General features: G+C 41.1%; 1 protein-coding gene across 11 annotated transcripts in view; it reads right to left on the reverse strand.

Moving 5' to 3' along the window:
* Positions 1–253: 253 nt before the first annotated feature.
* The window catches only part of ALPK1 (alpha kinase 1), a 117,765-nt gene continuing 97,578 nt past the window's right edge, over positions 254–20,440 (reverse strand). For 9 of the 11 annotated variants that reach the window (XM_028121271.2, XM_028121273.2, XM_028121269.2 and 6 more), the window contains 10 exons: positions 20,254–20,313; positions 18,986–19,072; positions 17,776–17,852; positions 16,756–16,851; positions 14,194–14,298; positions 11,121–13,281; positions 8,202–8,355; positions 3,376–3,538; positions 1,989–2,175; positions 254–798 (listed from right to left, as the gene is read on the reverse strand). In XM_028121271.2, coding sequence (XP_027977072.2) covers positions 611–798; positions 1,989–2,175; positions 3,376–3,538; positions 8,202–8,355; positions 11,121–13,281; positions 14,194–14,298; positions 16,756–16,851; positions 17,776–17,852; positions 18,986–19,072; positions 20,254–20,313 — 3,278 coding nt within the window. In that variant the 3' untranslated portion in view covers positions 254–610. Of the gene's footprint in view, positions 799–1,988; positions 2,176–3,375; positions 3,539–8,201; positions 8,356–11,120; positions 13,282–14,193; positions 14,299–16,755; positions 16,852–17,378; positions 17,428–17,775; positions 17,853–18,985; positions 19,073–20,253; positions 20,314–20,440 lie in introns of those variants that run through there. The other 2 variants (XM_088021070.1, XM_028121279.2) reach the window with 2 other exon arrangements.

Consider the following 20,440-nt stretch of genomic DNA (forward strand, 5'->3'; position numbering starts at 1 on the left):
CTACATATGACATATAAACTAGAAGCCGTAAAATAAAAGATTAATGAATTCAACTGTATAAAGTAAATTCTGCATGGAAAAAAAAGGTTTCATACAAAGTCAAATGTCAGAAGACAAACAGGAAAAAACGGGAACTCATATCACAATGTCCTAAATTCTTTAATACATACAGAGAACTCCTAAGTCAATAAGAAAAACACCCATAGTGTCAGCATTGATAGAGAGTGACAAAAAACTCTAAAATCTCAACGGCTTAAGCCACAAAAGTTTATTTCTCGTTTTGTGTCCATGATGGGTCCATGGGGGCCTTTTCCAGGCTGGCCTCTCTGCAGGACTTATGCTGATAAGCAGCTATCTCCTGACATATTCTTGCCAATTGTGGCAGAGGAAAGGAGCTCCACAGCATCTTGCACTGGCAATTAAATATGGGCCTGAAATTGATACTCAACAATTCATCTCACAAATTATTGGCTAGAACTAGTCCCATGGTCCTGCCTGAGCCCAAAGGAACCGGGCTATGCCATACTGTGTGTGCCTGGAAGGAGAGCAGGACCCCACACAGGTAAGCAGCGCTCAACCTACTCCATTACCACGCCAGAGAGCCTATGAATTATTTCTCAACTGAAGGTCTTGTCAGAGAAAGACGATGGCATATTTCATTACATTCCACATGCTGGTGATTAAAAAAGTAAAAAATTCCTTTCTTTCCAAAATTGGTAGTGACATCATTCTGATCGACAGAGTGAATCTGGGGATCTGTCAGATAGATGAGCCCTTTTCCATTACCAGTCACCCAACCTAAAAGAGAAATAAACATGTCTGAGAATTATATCCTCTACTTTATAGAGGACAGTCAGTAGTGTATTTCAGAAAAATAAAACGTATTAACTTAAAGAGATATTTTAAAAACTCGGTTATACTGAGGTTTATGTTTAATAAGTTTCTGTTAAGGGATTTGGTGTTGCATATTCCAATTATTGGTTTAAGAAGGGAAACTGAACATTGGGTAATTAAATTTGTCAAATATGACATACCTAGACTGCCAATTTTCAAGGAATTAGAGAGCAATAAAATGCACTTACTTTAATTACTAAGATCACAATATATTGAATATTTCTTTCACGATTCATAAGTCGCTTTGGTGCTTAACCCATTAATTTATCTGTTCATTTAACAAATATTTTTGAGCATACACACTATACAAGACACTATTTTGAGTACTTGGGATTTAGCAATGAACAAGTGAGTAAAAAATCACTATACTCATTGAGCTAACATTCTGGTGAAGTGGGACAGATTAATAAGCAATATAAGTAAGTAAAAATATATAATATGATAAAGAGTGATGATAAATGCTATGGAAGGGGGATAGAGAAAATCTTGGGGGATGGTCTTAGAATCATTACTAAAAACAGTTATAATAAACCTCATGTATCATTTAAATGAAGTGAAGAGTATTGGCTAATAATTCTGGTAAACAACATATTAGATGAACTGAAATAAAATTAAAATATAAATGCAGAAAAGTTTTAAAAGGTCAGATTTGAGTACATACAACTTTCCATTCCTTAATGACCCCATTATGAAACCTAATATCACACTTGTAATAAAGGTAAAGGGCTGAAGATAAGAAAGAGTGGAAAGACTTTCACATATTAAAGCATGCAATATTAAAAAACCTACATCATTCAAATACACTTAAGTGAAATTAAAAAAAGCCATTGTAGATTTGCTCTAGAATTAAGCCCAACAGATTGTGAGGCAGATCTTCTCACTTATTATGTGATACTATAGACCCCTGTAGAAGCTTTAGACATTTTTTTCAGACATCATTTGCTACATAAAGTAAAATCAATTAATTTAATTACAAATAGTAGTCTAGGCACTGAAAAGTCTATTAAATAATGACTAGAAGAGCTAGTTATAAGACCTCACATTTAGATATGAATAACACTAAAAATAAAAAAATAAATCCCAATTTCACATACCTTGTAAATCGACTACAACATCTCTATGATTAGAAAACTCGTAGGAAAAATGGCCATAAGCCAAGCCGTATTCTGTGGCTTTGTATTCTGTTTTAACCACTTTCGTGTTATTTGATAACTTTACAAATTCTCCCAGTATGTAAGGCTCCACACTGATACATCCCTTTATTGTCTTGCCTTCCAAAATCTGAAAAATAGAAACGGGAGACCATAATGGCGAGGAAGGCCTCAGGCTTTGGGGTCGGGTAGACCTCATTTTGAACCTAGGCTTTGACATTTAGGAGCTCTGTTACTTCTGGAGGTTTTGGTCTGCTCATTTGTAAAGCAGATATTATAATAATAGCTACCTTATAGCATTGTTAAAAAAATTAGATGAGAAAAATGCATGTAAAGCGCTTAACATTTTATGTGGCATATAGTAGAACTTAAAATTATTATTATTCTTTTATTAAAATGCTCACATAAAAATGAGGCCATGAAGTGATCTACCCTAGGGAGCTAGCTCATCAAGACATGTAGATAAATCATGCCCTGGAATGCTGGGCTGGAATATCAGTTCAAGCATTTGTGTGTATAATCTATTTTGCTGAGTCGTTTCAAAGGTTAGAGTTAATGAGTTAAATGCCTGGCATAGTGTTTGACATAAAGAAAGTGAAAAATGGATGATAGCTATTATTGGTAGTAATAAAATATGCGTCAAAAATGTCTTTGGCCAAAGTAAAAAAAAAAAAAGTCCTTTAGGTATGAATGAGCTAAGGATCCAACATATTTGGGAAAGCAGGATAGTCTTAATCCAAATAGAGGATGGAGATGGGTGGTTGCCTTTTTATATTTAGAGATATCTTAGTGAAAACAGATTGGTCTCAATGGCCCCAGAAGGTGGAGCTGCAATTCATAGGTAGAAATCAGAGGAAGACAGATCTAAGAACTTCCTAACAACTAGAATTATTTGAAAGTGGAAAGGAAATAATTATTTTTCCTTCCTAAACGTGTTTAAGCTATGACTTGGTAATTACTTGGTTGCCAGGGGCGGGGACTAACAGATGTAAAACAGGGAATTCATGCATCGGGTTGAGGGGATAATTTGTACTACATATCATCTTTGGGTTCCTTCTTCTCTCTTTGAACGTACAGACAGTACCCAAAGAAAGGATATTAAAAATGCTAACTTGACCATGTGCGACCAGATACCAGAATTAACAGGGTGACCTGGAAGATCCAAATGATATATTCAGGGTCGAAAAGGTCATAGTTCTTACATATCTCTCTAAGTAGATGAAGGAGATGAAATAGTCCGGTAACTGAGTTTACTGGATTTTACCCAAAATGTAACCTAGTATATACTTACAGCCTTGTTTAAGCAAACCCTTGCTCTCTTTAATCTTACCAGTACTACTGTGGATGGGATATAGAAGATCTGTGTTGGAACCTTTTGTTCATAAAGCCTCTTGTTAAACTCTGTCACGTAGTGCTGTGCGGTCATTTGACGTTCCACATCAGTGAAGTGGTGCCAGAGCCCCTTCTGCTCCTTATATTCTTTCCCAACATATCTACGACCAGAGGAAAAAACACATAAAAGAAGCGCAAAAGTGATCTTATCACAGAGGAAGAGTGGAGACCAAAGGAGATATGCAAAAATGCTTGAAAGATGTTACTCTTTTCTCTACCTTGGACAGTCAGTATTAATGATCCCCCTGACTTATCTCATGACTCAGATAATTTTGTAAGAGCCTCCTGAACAAGAGAACATAATTCATGTTGGCTGACTGTGATGGCTAATGTTATGTGCCATCTTGACTTGGCCATAGGGTCCCCGATATTTGATCAACCATAATCCTGGGTGTTTTTGTGAGGTTGTTTTGGGATGAATTTCACACTTAAATCAATAGACTGAGTAAAGCAGATTGCTCTCTCTCACGTGGATGGGCCAAATCTAATCAGTTGAAGGACAAAGAATAGAACAAAAAGACTGACCTTCTCCCAAGTTAGAGAGAATTCCTCCTGCCAAACTGCCTTTGAGCTGGGACATCGGTCTTGTCCTGCCTTTGGACTTGAACTGAAACATCAGCTCTTCCTGGGTCTGGAGCCTGCTGGCCTTTGGCCTGGAACTACATCATTAGCTCTCCTGGGTCTCCAGCTAGCCAACTGCAGATCTTCAGATTTTCTGGCCTCTGTTACCATGCAAGCCAATTCCTGACAATAACTCTCTGTCTATATGTATATACATCTTCTTGGTTCCGTTTTTCTGAAGAACACTGTCTGATACACTGACTCAAGATGATGCTGATTATAGAGAAAATGTCCAGTTCATGTAGCAGTTGGCCAGACTTCCTTGGTGAGCCAAGGAAGCCAGGATGGACACTGGAAAGTGCAGGCTCTGCAACTAGATCTTTCACTACCTGCACTGGGGCCTTAAACAGGTCAATTAATCAATCCGAGGCCTTCCTCTATCCCTTCCTTATGTAATTACTTCATCTGTACAAATACTTGTTTCCATCATCACCTATTATGTGCATAGCCCTGTGCTAATCCTGAGTGTTTTGAAGAAAGTGTGAAATATGATTTGTATATTTCAAGGCCTTACGCATAGTTGGAGACAGAAGATATGAGGCAGTAAATGATTAAGTGTTGAAAGGAGCAAAACAGTAACTATCACACTTTACTATAGTTTATATTTGCTATAAGTTGGTGTGAATTTGTGAGTAATTTGCATGTGTCCAGAGTGACCTCCAAAAATCAAAGAAAACTGTCAGAGTTATAGACCTCAACTAGAGAAAACACTCTCCAGAAATTACTGAGTCCAATAGGATAATGAAATCCAAGTTGGCTGCAGTTTTGGCCATTCAGACTCCCGGGGATCAGAAAGGAAATCTGAGGGGCGCCTGGGTGGCTCAGCCGGTGAGGCATCCAACTCTTGGCTTCGGCTCAGGTCACCATCTCAGGGTTGTGAGATTGAGCCCGGTGATGGGTTCTGCACTCAATGCAGAATCTGCTTGAGATTCTCTCTCTCCCTCTTCCTCTGCCCCTTTCCCTGCTCACACTCTCTCTCTCAAAAATAAATAAATAAAATCTTACAAAAAAAAAAAAAGAAAGAAAGAAAGAAAGAAATCTGACAGTGAAGCCTGCCGAGGAGGAACCTCTATGGCATCAGAAAACAGCCAGCAGAGGAGTGGTTGTCATCATCGGGTGTTCCAGCATTGGAACACCATGGTCTGCCATGGACAGATCTCTGGACCTGCAGTAGCTCTGAATCAGTTCAGAACTTGGAGCAAACCCTGGGGCTAGAGCATTTCCCAAACGTTCTGTCAGAGGACCTTCAGCCCTAGGTTCAGGATCATCAGTCTGGGAACAGAGGCCCATTCTTTCTGGCATCTTATGCCATTTTGTTGGGATCATTTTTCGTCAGTAAGAATTTACTAGCAGTAAACTTTTTTTTTGACAGCTTTTAAGATTATTTCTTTATCTTTGGTGTTCTAAAGTTTTACTACTATGTAGCGAGAAGTGGATTTATGAGTGCCTGCCTTCTTTTCTTCCTTCCTTCCTTCATTTCTAGTTTCTTCCCTTCTTCCTTTTCTTTTCCTTTTTTAAGATTTTATTTATTTATTTGAGAGAGAGAGAATGAGAGACAGAGAGCATGAGAGGGAGGAGGGTCAGAGGGAGAAGCAGACTCCCCGCTGAGCAGGGAACCTGATGTGGGACTCGATCCCAGGACTTCAGGATCATGACCTGAGCCAAAGGCAGTCGCTCGACCAACTGAGCCACCCAGGTGCCCCCCTTCTTCCTTTTCTATCTTACTTAGGATTCACTATGATTCCTGTATTTGAAGATTAATGTGTTTTGGCAATTCTGGGAAATTATCAGATATTATTTATTTATTTTTTATTTTTTTAAAATGAGGTTTTCAGAGTTCTTTTTTTTTTAAGATTTTCATTTATTTATTGAGAGAGAGAGAATGGTAGAGAGAGAGCATGAGAGGGAAGAAGGTCAGAGGGAGAAGCAGACTCCCTGCTGAGCAGGGAGCCCGATGCGGGACTCGATCCAGGGACTCCAGGATCATGACCTGAGCCAAAGGCGGTCGCTCAACCAACTGAGCCACCCAGGCGCCCACAGATATTATTTATTTAAATAGTAATTCTTTTCTATTTGATTTGTTATCTTTTTCTGATCAGACATAGGTTGGATCCTCTCACTCCATCTTCCATATTTCTTATTCTCTCTTTTATTTCCCATCTCAGATCCTCCTATGATGCACCCTGATGTATTAGTTTCTTAGGGCTACTATAACTAAGTGCCATTAATTGAGTGATTTAAACAACAGAAACTGACTCTCTCACAGTTCTGGAGCTTAAAAGTCCAAGATCAAGATGTCAGCAGGGACATGTTCAATCTGAAGCCACTAGGGAAGGATGTTTTTCAGTCCTCTCTCCTAGCTTCTGGTGGTTCCTGCTTTGTGGAAACGTAACTACAATTTTACATGCATTCTCCTTGTGCATGTCTATCTCCAAATTTCTTTTTTATAAGAATACCAGTCATAGTGGATGAGGTGCCCACCCTATTCCAGTATGACCTCATCTTAACTAATTATATCTGCAATGACTCTATTTCAATAAGATCACAGTCTGAGTACTGTGGGTTAGGACTTCAACATATGAATTTGAGGCTGGAGGTACAGAGCTGTTAAAAAACTCACTAAACCCGTAACACATGGCTTCATCACTTGGATGTGTGATGTGGGGCAAGTTTCTTAAAATCTCTATGCCTCATTTCCCTCATCTGTAAAATAAGGATAATAATATTTGTCTCATAAATTTTTGTGATGATTAATTAAATTAGTACATAAATTACTTAAAAGAAGGCTTGGCACATATATTAACTTGGTAAATATATTTACATGTTTCTATTATTATTATTATCATCATCATCAACAACCTTTTCAAGAAATATACTTCCACTGTTTAATAATTACCCAATTTCTCACTCTCTCTCATTTCCTGTCTTCCTATTTATTTCTTACATTATTTGGATTTGGATAAAAAAACAGGGTCCACCTTAAAATTCTCGGCTTATAGGTCTTTTTAAATACATAGATGATGTAAAATTAGGTCTCAAACCCAATGGGGATCACCTGTGGTGACTAATTTTTTCAGGTGAGTTTTTGCTTGAAGTTGTCATTCAGAACTAAGGCCAAACAGGTGTTTACCTCAGTGGGGTGTTTTTTTTTTTTTTTTTTTAAAGATTTATTTATTTATTTGAGAGAGAGTAAGAGCAGGGGGAGGGGTAGCGGGAGAGGGAGAATCTCAAGCAGACTTCCTGATGAACAGGGAGACTGACGTGGGCCTTGATCTCACGACCCTGAGATCATGACCTGAACCGAAATCAAGAGTTGTGCACTTAAGAAACTGAGCCACCCAGGAGCCTGGGGGTGGGTGGTCTCTACCCACTGGATGGTCTCTAAATAGTCCCTTACATGTGTAACTTTGGTCACTAGCTGCCACCTTACCCCACCCCACTCAAAACCTAACAGGGGTGTCTTAAGGGCTCAGTATACTCTCATATCTCTGGATATGCTTCATCCCTAGCCTCAAAGGATTTTCCTACCTTTTTTTGCAGACTCATTTATTTACATATAAGTGTGGTTTTCAGAGTTGAATTAGACTTCTTGCCAGCATTTATAGTGGGAGTGTTTGAGGCTCTCTGTCCTGCCATAGAGTCAGAAACTCCATTTTTCTTATCTTTACAGTGGGGATAACAATGTCTCTCTGAGAGTTTTTTTTTTTTTTAAGATTATTTATTTATTTATTTGACAGCAAGAGAGACACAGTGAGAGCGGGAACACGTGGTGTGGGGAGGTGGGGAGCGGGAGAGGGAGAAGCAGGCTTCCCGCGGAGCAGGGAGCCCGATGAGGGGCTCTATCCTAGGACCCCGGGATCATGACCTGAGCCGAAGGCAGACGCTTAACGACGGAGCCACCCAGGCGCCCCTTCCTGAGAGGTCTGACATCACGTACATCTATATAAAATGGCTGACATAATGTTGGTCAGTCTGTGGTAACTACTGTTAGTTAATTAATGAGGAGGAGGGAGGAGTAGGAATCTGAAAATATACATTGTGGCTAACTTTTCCAGCTCTTTCAAAATCTCATAAATGATTAATTAACAGAAAGGCATAAGTAGCCCATTTAACACTAGTGCTATAGATGTTTTAAAGAAATACCTCCCCAGAGTTTCTTCTTGGTGAAGATGATGAACCCAAAAAGCATTTCTTTGTCTGCCTTTCTTCTTCACATTCAGGTAGTCCCCCAAATATACAACAGTTTCTTGGGCTGTCCATAATTCTGATTTTTTAGAATATTTCAATAAAAGAGCATCTGGAAAAAAAGAGAAGATAAAAATGGATGTTATTTTCAAAGGTATGTTACAATTTATGAATAAAGTCGAAGTGACACAGATCCGAATCCAGCTTGTCTGAAATCTTCAGCTCTTTAGACATTTTCTCAAATTTCAGCCTCTTCTATGACTACCAGTACAAAGTTAGTGAAGTACAATAAAGTAAAGCTTTGCAAATGTAATGAGGATTCACAAAATCTTTTGCTTGTGATGGTCAGGGATTAAGATAAGGCCAGAGTTTCTGTATGAAAATGGTGGAAAATAAAGGCTTTTTAAACATCAAAACACCAGAAACCATCTTAGAAGAGTGATATATGCTTGCATCTTGGGGCGCCTGGGTGGCTCAGTCGGTTAAGTGTCTGCCTTCAGCTCAGGTCATGATCCCAGGGTCCTGGGATCCAGCCCCACGTGGGGCTCCCTGCTCATTGGGAAGCCTGCTTCTCCCTCTCCCTCTCCCCTGCTTGTGTTCCCTCTCTAGCTGTGTCTCTCTCTCTGTGTCAAATAAATTAATAAATAAATCTTAAAAAAATAAAATAAACAGCAAAACCCCAGAGACCATCTTGGAAGAGTGATATATGCTTGCATCTTCTAATTATCTGGGGGGTCCGGATAATGGAGCCTGCTACTGGTGCCAGACCATACAGATAGAAATAAACGAAATAACTCTACCTCAGAGACTCCTGGCAACTTCAGAAATCATAGTTACCTATTAAAGTGCACCTTAATTTTCTCTTGTTTTGTTTAAGTTGGTTAAGTCCAGAAATTACTTGACAAAATACAGCTACCGTACAAAGACTCTACTTAATAGAAAAAGGAAAAGATAAGAAGGAAAAGCAAAAACTGTCTTCACCCTAAGGAAAGGCAGAACAGGGCTAGCAAGAAAGCACTTCTTTGAGGGGAAAGACATGAACTCTTAGAAGAAATGCAACATTTTGGGATCCAAGTTAAAATGAAGTGAACAAGGGCCTTCCTGCATCTAGGTTGTGATAATGGGTGAAAGTATAGGAGACTCAGGAGAGAAAATACTTCAAGTAAGAAACTCATGGGTCTGGGACCGGGGCGGGAGATAACTGGAGGCTGGGAAAGACAGTGGCCAGGGTTGGGGCATTCAATCAGAGAAGCTGGGGATGGAAACAGAAGGTGAGCTGCTTGCACACATTCATAGGAAGGGCAATGAACTGAGGGAAGAAAGATGGAGGAAATGTACAACTTGCTTTGTTTCCTCAACTTTGGGCTTTCTCTGTTTTTCTTATCTGTACACTGGGGATAATAATGTTCCCCTAATGGGTTTGAGATTATGTACATGTGGCTTTTCACCCACAAATTGGCACACAGGTGTAACAATAAAGCAGTTACCTAACTCTAAGAAATGTGATTCTGAACCTACAGAATCCCTAAAAAGGGAATAGTGAATAGGGAAACCCTATTATAGAATGTTTTGCTTCATTTTGTGACAACCTGATCTGTATCTTAGTCTGACTTCAAGGCAGCAGGCAAAACACTGGAACACTTTGAAGCAGAAGTTACTGACATTGTCTTTATAAAAATGCACTGAAGAGCTCTTAAAAAATACTGATGCTTGGATCCAAACCCCAGAAACATTAGATTGGAATCTCAGGGGTGAGGCACTGGAAATTTTAAAAAGCACCTCCCCGCCAGGGGATTCTTATATAGTGCCAAGACTGAGAACTACTATTACTTTATTTATTTATTTACTTACTTATTTATTTATTTATTTATTTATTTATTTATAGATTTATTTATTTACTTGAGAGAGCATGCATGAGTGGAGGGAGGGGCAGAGGGAGAGGCAGAGAGAAAATCCTCCAGCAGACTTCCCGCTGAGTGCAGAGCTTGATGCTGTGCTCCACAGGATGCTGGATCCTAGGACCTTGAGATCATGACCTGAGCTGAAATCAAGAGTTGGGCATTTAACCAGCTGAGCCACCCAGGTGCCCTGAGAACTACTACTTTAGTATCCAGTGCTTAACAAACCACAAAGCTTGTTTCTTTTTTTTCATTCAAATAATTCTTCAGTATCTTGGAGGGTGTTATGATGTGATCCTCTGGGCTAAGAGAAGAACCTTCTTTTGTCTTCTTCCCAGCCTCTCCACCACTTCTAAGCTGTAATAGACACACTGATTACCGGGTGGGCCCCAACCCAGGCTCCCTGCTATAATAAGTGACCCTGGGCTCTTCCATAAGCAAGAAGTAGTTGCTGACTGTAATAGTAGGGGGCACTTGCTCAATCCATTGGCTGAAAAGAAACCTTGTGGGCAGCTGTGAAAATCTCTGCCCAGCAGAAGAGTGATGTTTAACTAGGTCAAACTCTGCCCCCAAGAATCTGAATGGGGAAAAACAGAAATCAGCTGGTTGGTAATGAGAATTCAGGGAAAAGACAGATGCTGAGTGGATATGACACGCAGAGCTGTTTTAAACCCTGACTGATGACTGTTGTTTGGTCCTGTAAGATTCTTGTCTGCCTTAATGCCTTGTGTATCTTCATAGCAAGCCCCCAATATACGCGGTGGCCTGAGTAAGCCTCTAGTCTTTGCCACCATTAGAGTCCACCACACCAAGAGTGAGGGAAACCCCCAAAGTACATATTTTTCTGTATATTCACAAAGCATAACAGGGTCTGTGTCTTTCATGAGTTTTAAGTGATCTACATATCAAGCTGTTTAGAGGACCCCAAACATACACAGAGGCTTCCTGAAGCTGTACCGACTGAAAAGGTTGTACTCACTGTGTGCTTGGTGGAGTTGATTGGGCTTAAAAACTCCTGTATTCTCCAGTCTCTGTAACAGCCAATCATGGCTCACCCCTGCCAAGAGTTTTTCAAAGTCATCAGGGTTCAGGGTTCGAGCCTCTAGGATCTCTTGCCTTATCATTCCTGGCAATGAAACAAAAGAACTTCCACTGGAATTCAGAAAGGACCATGGGTTTTCCCCCTCAGAAGAACCGTTGGAAAATGCAGGTGATTTCAACCACCACGCTGAGGACGAGCTGGAGTTCTGGCTGCAGTTTAGCATGTTTCCTGGTTCGTTTCCTTCTTCTGTGGTAGTGCAGTCCTTGCTAAGATCACAGAAGGCAATATTACTGCTTACAGATGGGTCAGGGGTCTCAGCCCCCCAACCATGCAGCTGCCTCAGGGAACATAGGCTCGAAGAGCCACACCCATTTGTAGGGTGAAGGGAACATAGGCTCGAAGAGCCACACCCGTTTGTGGGGTGAACATCAGTGCTGTCGAGCAGTTGGCCCTCTTCATCCACTGTAGAGGCATCAGGGTCAATGTTCTGCTCTTTGACTGAGCCGCTGCTCTTTCCTGAGTCAGGATTTTGAACAGGCCAATGAAGAGTGAAAGAGCTACATGCCATCACAGAACTTTTGCCCAGAGAACCCGCCATGACTACGTGAGAGTCTAAGGGCATACCCTCTTCTTTTTCCTCTGTTTCTCCTTCTGGGTCAACCCAGGAGGAGCTATCTTTAAATGTAAGGCCTGTCCCTCTTTTGATTTCTTCCCCATGCCTGTCTTTGGCATCACAGTTGATTTCTGGAAATTCACTTAGTTCAAAGGTTTCTTCTTCTCGAACTGAAGGATATGTGGCTATGTTCTTGGGCCAACCAGAATCAGAAGGTGGCAAAGAAGCAGAACCAAATGAGGGGCTGGAATGACCAGAAGTGTTTCTGGATCCCATGTTTCTAACCTTTTGCACACCTTCTGGAGCTCCTTCTAACAGGCCTGCACCAGAGGCCAAGAACATGCCTGTTGTGTTATGAGGACAGAAGGTTGTTAAGGGCATGTGTTTGTGTAGCTGACTTTGAGAAAACTCTACACTGTCATCCTTGGATACTTGGAGAGAGAGACCATGAAGCTCTGAAGACAGTGGATGTACAGCTCTGCTTTCCTCATTGATCTCTAGCTCTTCAGACAGGGCAGTGGAACACTGAGTATCCACAAGATGTTCTTCCTTGCAAGGCTCTTTTCTGGTTGACCTATCATCGATATAATTCACTTCCTCCCAGCTTGTAGAAGAACTAACCCCTGATAACTTGCTCCAAGAACTAGAGCAATGGCTGTCACTCAGAGACTTGTCCAAAACAGCTTCTTCACCGTGGCTGTGGTCTGGTGACTCAACCTCAGTCTCTACATCTTGATCCAAGGAGACTCGAAGTGCATCAGAATGGGTCCAGTTTTTCCTGTCTATCCTGCTGAGTTTCTCCTGACTATTCTTAGCCATTTGGGAGGAAGATATTACCACGCTTTTTTGAAAATGTGATTTGTCTTCAGTAGTACACACAGTATCTATGTTTTTTGTCTCTGTTTTTAGAGTAGTGATACAGACTCCTGTTTTTGTATCTTTCTGTTTATTTTTGTTGTTTCCACAAGAGCTTTCAAATACTTCACACACTGAAGTATGGTGCTGTGAATAGGCTTCAAGGATTTTTTGGAAATCCACTTGCCCATGAAAGATGGGTTTATCCAACCCACGCTTGAAACTCTCTGGAACATAAGACTTGTCATCTAAATTTGAGAAGCCTTGAATTTGTAAATGATCCTTTACCTGGGTGATAATAGACAAGATCTGCTGAGAGAGAGCCTCTCTCTCCTGACTTCCAGAGGAAGCACTGAAATGGTACAGCTTTCCCATAGCTTCATTACAGAGCTGACTTGCTACATGGACCATCTCAGTCTCCCCATAGAGTCTTTGGTGCACTGTGGTAAGGCCGAAAGCAGCTTTGAGAAGACTATGAAGCTCTTGTTTTCCAGTAGCTGGTTCATCATATCTCTTGGTGAGGAGGCCAATTTCGAAGGCCTCTTTGGCTTCATACAGATATGAATTTTTCATTTCTGGAGGACAGTCATTAGAACTACTATAGGACAACAAGCATGTGCCACGGATATTCTGAGGAAAATACCAAATACAAAATCAGACATTGAATTTGAAACTGGAAGTGAATCAGGAAAAATTTCATTCCTGGAGGACAGTTGTTAGAAGTATTATAGGAAAGTAAACACATGCCACAGATATTCCAAGAAAAAGACATAATCAAGTATTGAGTCAAGGACCTAAAGTCTTTTTGGTGAATCAGGAGAGGGGACTGGGATGAATGTGACTGGTTGGCATGAGGGGGTAAGAAATTAGCTCTAACTACCATCTTGCTGTAGGCCTGATACTTTTTTTAAAGTTTATTTATTTTTTTTAGTAATCTCTACACCAAATGTGGGGTTCAAACTCATGACCCTGAGATCAAGAGTTGCATGCTCCTCTGACTAAACCAGCCAGGGGCCCCAGGCCTGATACTTTTTGATCAAAGATGATAAATTTGTTGTTGTTGTTACTGCTGTTGTTAGTTTTAGCAAAGAGTGTCTATATACATGGGACACAGACATAGAAATTTTCTCTGTGCAAATAAGGCTGCTATATACAAAAACATCATTTATTTAACAGAAGTCAAAACAATAGAGCAGTGGCTTCCAAACCCCTCTGTGCACCTGGGCAGTATTTCAAAATAAAAGATTTCTGGGTACCTATCCCAGAGATTTGCATTTAGTGGACCTAGCATGGACCAGGAATGTACATTTTGCAAAGACTCTTTGGGCAGTTCTGATGTGCTTGGGGACCATTGGTCTGAGGCGGACGACATTATACCCTCAGGCTGAATTAATTATCTTCCACTAGGATGTCACTACTCTGATTGATAAAACCTTTCCATATATAAGGCCTGATCACAATTATCTAATGATGTGCACAAAGCCCACTTTAGGTTAGACCTTTCCCTCTCACTGGTTACTTCCCTCACTGCCCCCTGCTTACCACAGCCGAGAGCACAAAGAGGGGCGTGTAGGGGCTGAAGGCAGTTGCCAGTTTGCAGGCTTCCGCAGCTGAGAGCAAATGGTGGTCAAACTCCTTCAGCAAACCCTGTGAAAAAACAGGAGGCCAAGTGTTGTACTGACAATTATTTATCCATTAGCAAAAGTCAGGCTATGAAATTCCTTTGCTTTTCTTTCAGGATTCTGAGGGACCTTCTGCCCCTCATCACAACTATTTCAGAACAGTGCCAAGAAAGAGTTAAGTGGCTCGGGGGTGCCTGGGTGGCTCAGTTGGTTAAGCGACTGCCTTCGGCTCAGGTCATGATCCCAGGGTCCTGGGATCGAGCCCTATATCGGGCTCCCTGCTCAGCAGAGAGCCTGCTTCCTCCTCTCCCTCTGCCTGCCTGCTGCTCCCCCTGCTTGTGCTCTCTATCTCTCTCTGTGTGTCAAATAAGTAAATAAAATCTTAAAGAAAGAAAGAAAGAAAGAAAGAAAGAAAGAAAGAAAGAAAGAAAGAAAGAAAGAAAGAAAGAAAGGAAGGAAGGAAGGAAGGAAGGAAGGAAGGAAGGAAGGAAGGAAGGAAGAAAGAAAGAAAGAAAGAAAGAAAGAAAGAAAGAGAAAGAAAGAAAGAAAGAAGGAAAGAAAGAAAGAAGGAAAGAAAGAAAGAAAGAAAGAAAGAAAGAAAGAAAGAAAGAAAGAAAGAAAGAAAGAAAGAAAGAAAGAAAAAGAGTTAAGTGGCTCAAAAGACCCTAGGGTGTTGAGTGTCCTTTCCCCCAGCACCCATACACAATCCTGTCACAAACCCCGTCCCTCCCCAGAGAGGGCCTAATGTGTGCAAAAATTCACAATGCCTGCCTATACAAAATAATTGACACAAGTTTCTCTGGAGGATCATGCAAGTCTTTGTTCACAGAAACTCTGTGAACTTGCAGCCAGATTAGCTGATGATTTCTGCACTGTTCTTGGCAAAGAGCCTTTAAATGTATGATTTCACAGCAATTAAGACCCATTCATTCATCCTAGAAATACTGTTCTAGATATGAAGGAGATAACAGACAGTGAGCCTACAATAGGCTTATTTCCTATTGATGGGAGGGGATCAGTCAATACACAAAATGAGTAGAATGCATAGTATCTGACATGGTGCTAAGTGTTCCAGAGAAAAATAAAGCAGGAAGGGGTCACAAGGAGGTTCAGGATGGGGAGGCAGTTCAGTTTGCAATTTTTAAAAATTTAATCTTTTTTTTTTTTTTAAAGTAAGCTCTACACCCAATGTGGGGCTTGAACTCAGACCCTGAGATCAAGAGTCCCATGCTCAGCCAGGCACCCTGGCAGTTTATAATTTTAAACAATCATCAAAGACAACTTCACTGAACAAGGGCTATAACCCTTTTCTTGTGTGTTGGTCAGATAGCAAAAGCAACATTTTGCTAAGACTCAGATTGCCAGCAGCAAGCTGCATGTGTTCTTATGCTAAGTAATTACTATTAAATACGGTTACCATTGTCACTTTAGTATTTAATAAAAATGGCAATCTTCATGATAATATTAAGCCTTTCAATACCAGTGCAGTGCAGGAGAGCAGTTTGATGTCTATGCTAATGCTCTAGACTGGTCAGAGATCTGGGTTCTGCTCTTAGTATTCTTTCTTACTGGGTGTGCAAACTATAGAGCTCACTTAGTTTCTCTGGACCTCAGTTTATTTTTCTCTTAAATGGGAACAATACCTTTTGCTCTACCTACCTCATAGGGTTTTATGTGGCTCCTATATATTGAGTTGTAAAGGAATGCATAAATATTAGTAATGAGAACTTAGACAAGTGACTGATACTCTGATTTGAACAGAGAGGTAATTAAAGTTTTAAAATTGTTACCCCTTTGGGGCACCTGGCTGGCTCGGTCAGTAGAGCACGCAACTCTTGATCTCAGGGTTGTAATTTCCAGCCCCACATTGGGTGTAGAGCTTACTTAACAAAATAAAATCTTTTTTTTTTTAAAGATTTATTTATTCATTTATTTGACAGAGAGAGACACAGCGAGAGAGGGAACACAAGCAAGGGGAGTGGGAGAGGGAGAAGCAGGCTTCCCGCGGAGCAGGGAGGTGGTGCGGGGCTCAATCCCACGACCCTGGGATCATGACCTGAGCCCAAGGCAGACGCTTAACGACTGAGCCACCCAGGCGCCCCAACAAAATAAAATCTTTAAAATTGTTACCCCTTTACCTTATCACTGAGGTAGCCCAAGTGTGGAAACGGAATTTTTGATGATTTGAAAGGAAATCAGTGGGATTCAAAGCACTGATCACCTCGATGATATTCATTCATTCACTTGTCATTTTTTTTAGTACCCTTGTATGTCTGGTACTGTGCTAGGTGCTAAGATAATACAGCTAAATAGAACACCATAGGAATTGTCCCCAGGATTGTTCACGTGACTCGAAGAGGGGAGACACTTGTGCTCCCTGACTCCTGGAGAGAGAATGAGATTGATGCACCAATCACCAAAAATGCTGGCGGTTTTGTGAGGTGATGCCACCTGCACCATGGTTTTGACATGTGATAATTACCAAGTTAATTTGTGGATTGTTTTTAAACTTTTCATAATCTTTTTTGCTCATGGAAACAAAGATGTCTGCCAGTATACCTAGTGATGTGGAAATACCCTGTAAGAAACAAACAAACAGAACACAGATTAGGAATTCATGGTCAATTACCGCTCTCATCTCAAGGCCTAAAGGCAAAGATCAGTCCTCCATATGAACTATCTCTGCGGCTGCTCTTCTTATTCTTACTGTGATTGTTATTTTGACAGTGGAAATACTTCTAAACTGGGTGCCACAGGGCTTGAATCATCACATCCTGAGGACACAGACCTAATGTAAACGCAACTATTTCTTAGTTGGGCTTTACTGGACTGTCAACACTAACTTCTCCATCCTGCTAGGCATAAAGAATTGGCTCCAGCAAGAGTCCTTGTGTCCCATTCTGTCTGTGTCATCAACGGATTGTAGGCAATGGGACTGCTGATACAGCTCAGGGAAATGAGATAACCCGGTGTTCCAGTTAACAAGGAGAATATTCCCACAGAGGCACAGAGCATGAAAACATCAAGTAGGAAAGCAGATGTTGCCTCTTGATTTCTTGGATAAAGATGCCCCAGAAACAATTAGTTGGAGAAAAATGATCTTACATCTCAGCAACTTGGCCATCTCAACTTTGCTGTGGAATCAGGTAAAGGCTAAATCTATAATCAAATAGATGAATGGAAATAAATATATAATGTTTATATTATATAAGTAAATGTATATTTAGAAATAAATACATAAATAGATATAAATATGTAAATAGATAGAAATATACATATAAATAGATACTTAGACATGAATGCAGAAACACTAAATACATGCCAGGAGTCCAGCTGTGAGTGGGGACAGGGCAAGACACAAGAAGAAGTTCCCAAACGTTTCTGGCCCTGTGCCCATGCAGAATCGATAAACATAGAACTAATAAACTTGATAAATGATACACTGAGATACTCATCTCAAGACAAATGTAGGAAAGGAGAAAAAAAGCACTAGATACATCACCTTTCTATCTGGCTGAGGAAGTGTCAGATATCCTATGATGGAGGTCCAGATTAGCTCTGCTGCTTCATACCACATCCCTGGAAAAAGAGGGAGAGACGGCACAAACTGCTAGTATCTGTGTATTGTGTTAGAAAATACCTTTGAGAACTAATACAGAAAAAAGATTCATTGGCTCCTGTTAGGAAAATTTCGGGCTGAATTATATTGACAGCAATCAGCAGATAACAATCTGCTGGAAAAACAGCAACCTATTTTTCCAGTTGGTTTAATTCTTCCCTTTCACAGAGAAACAGTAAGAATTATATGTGTGTGTGTGTGTGTGTGTGTGTGTGTGTGTGTGTGTGTGTGTGTGTGTGTGTGTGTATAAAACCAACTCCATTATTTACAAGAATACTAATTACCATTCTATGTTAAAAATTTTCAAACACTTTAGTTTGCATATTTATTTATTTGGGCACCTGCAGCTCCTTTTTATTCTTCCTTTTTGTTGTTTTTTAAAGTTTTCCGCCTTCAGGTGAGGAAAGGGCTTGGGGATAGGCTAATAAGCCCGCGGCCCCGCCCCCCAGCCCCCAGGGGCCTCCTTCCTGCCTCCCAGCATATCTCCCTCCCTCCTCCCTCCAGCCTACAGCAGAGGCTCTGCCCTGTTTCCCTCCCTCCTCAGGACCCCTCCTTGGGACCAACCCCCCAACCCCCATGTTCAGGTTGGCCTGTCTGTGGGGACAGTGCTAGAAGCCCTCTCCTGGACTGCTGGTAGAGCACTCAGGCTTGCTGGGCTATAAACAGCTTGGGCGGGGCCATGCACTTTAAAGCACAGCTAGCATTCTATAAGTTTTGCTTGACAAACTCAGGAATGCCCTCTGAGGAATGAATGGGTAAGATGTCAGGGTGGTGTAGAATAAGGTGTCACTCTAGCACATGGAGTCCTGTAGAACTGAAAGTCAGACTCCAGAAATAATACCGAGAACCCTAAGGTTAGCATCAAACTATACAACCGTGTATTTCTTTAACAAAGCTCAACATAAAATATTTTGTTCTATTAATGTTCATAACACTCCTGGGATCTTAAATGTCATTTTTTTTTTTGGTGAGGAAACTCAGCGAAGTGGGGATTAGCAATTGTAACCAGACGCAAATAGAAAATTCCATGGTAAAATCTCACAGCCAGACTTTGTAAATGAGCCCTGAGAGGCTGAATGTCTGATGACCGTACCTAGCTTTTGCAGAATTTGCCCTCTGATCTGTATGCAGACTGACTGCACCAGGACCTTGTCGCTTTCATTTCTGTACAGCCAGGTACCTACAACAAAAGGGGAAAAAAGCAAAGTGGCTTTAGCTTTGAATTATCAAGAAAATAGACTGGTGAAATGAAACCATTTCATGCCTTCATGAGCACATGTGATCCAGATTAGAGAGATGATCTTTTCTCTACATTTAGGGAAAGGTTCCACCTCCTTGCTGTAACCTACAAGGCTTCACAGACATGAATTCCTGTCTGGTCTCCACCTCTCTCAACTGACTATGTCCTGCCACACTGACTTCGTTTGCGTTCCTTATCATGGGAGCTGTCTCTTGCTGCATGGCATCTGCACTTGCTGTTACCTCTGCCGGGGATCCACTTCCCTCTGGTTCCTGAGGAGACCAGCTCCTCCTTCCAGTCCACCCAAAATTAGTTTGGAAGTTGAGACTGATGAATGCACACGCACACCAAGAAGGCATGAAAAGATTTAGTACTCTCATAAGGAGCCTTTCTGAGGAGAGCAGGCAGGCACCCAAGCCGGTCCATCTGACGTGAGTGAAGAGTGGTGAGTGGCTTTGGTTTTTACTGTGATTAGGGTGTGGGGCTGGGGTAAAGTCTCCCACAAGCTACACTCGGTTTACTGATGAGTAGGTTTAAAACAAACCAAAAAACAACCCCCTCCCCCAGCCTGGGACAATGGGGGGTGGGAGAAGGCTGGGGCCTTAAAATTGTCAGCAAACACCAAAAATAGAGTCAAATTCATTATTACACCCTCTTGATTCTGTGCCGCATCACCTTCTCTGTTTTCTCCCCAGCTTTTAATCCCAGTGTGTGTGTGTGTGTGTGTGTGTGTGCGTGGTGTGGAAGATGGGAAGTGTGCATACCATAGGTTAGTGATGGTGGCCACAAATGAGGGGTGTATGGTCAATATCTGTATTCCAAACTGCCTCCCCACTGGAAATGTCAATAAGGTTCAAGGAGCTTGGGAACCTTGGATCCAAGCACACTGGGACTAAAAGTCTACTGGAGGTTGTATTCAACTTACTGGGAAACTTGTTGACTTTAATGCCCAGAAATTCAGACAAGATATCTGAAGATTTAAATGATTTGCTACCCAAATTCCAGGTAGATCTGGAGACGTCTAGTGTCCAGTAACTATTAGGTCATTCAGTTGCTTTTAAACTAGAACTCCAGTAGGGACTGCAGGTGAAGGTCTTTGTGAAGATATGAAAGCACCTTACCTGTTGCTCCGTTGTTGCTTATTAGACTGCTCAGGATATACTCTGCTTTTAAAAGTTTCCCTGAAAAGAAGCAACCAAATGCTACACAATTAGTTCTGAACATTTGCCTTCAGTACTACTAATAAGTTTATGCTTTAAGATTAACACATTATAAGAGGGAACATAACCTCTCTTGGAAACATTCTAT

This window comes from Eumetopias jubatus, unplaced genomic scaffold, assembly GCF_037043125.1.
Source record: "Eumetopias jubatus isolate StellerSeaLion01/CBP00866 unplaced genomic scaffold, mEumJub1_p1.0 scaffold_2, whole genome shotgun sequence".
NCBI classification, from domain to species: domain Eukaryota; kingdom Metazoa; phylum Chordata; class Mammalia; order Carnivora; family Otariidae; genus Eumetopias; species Eumetopias jubatus.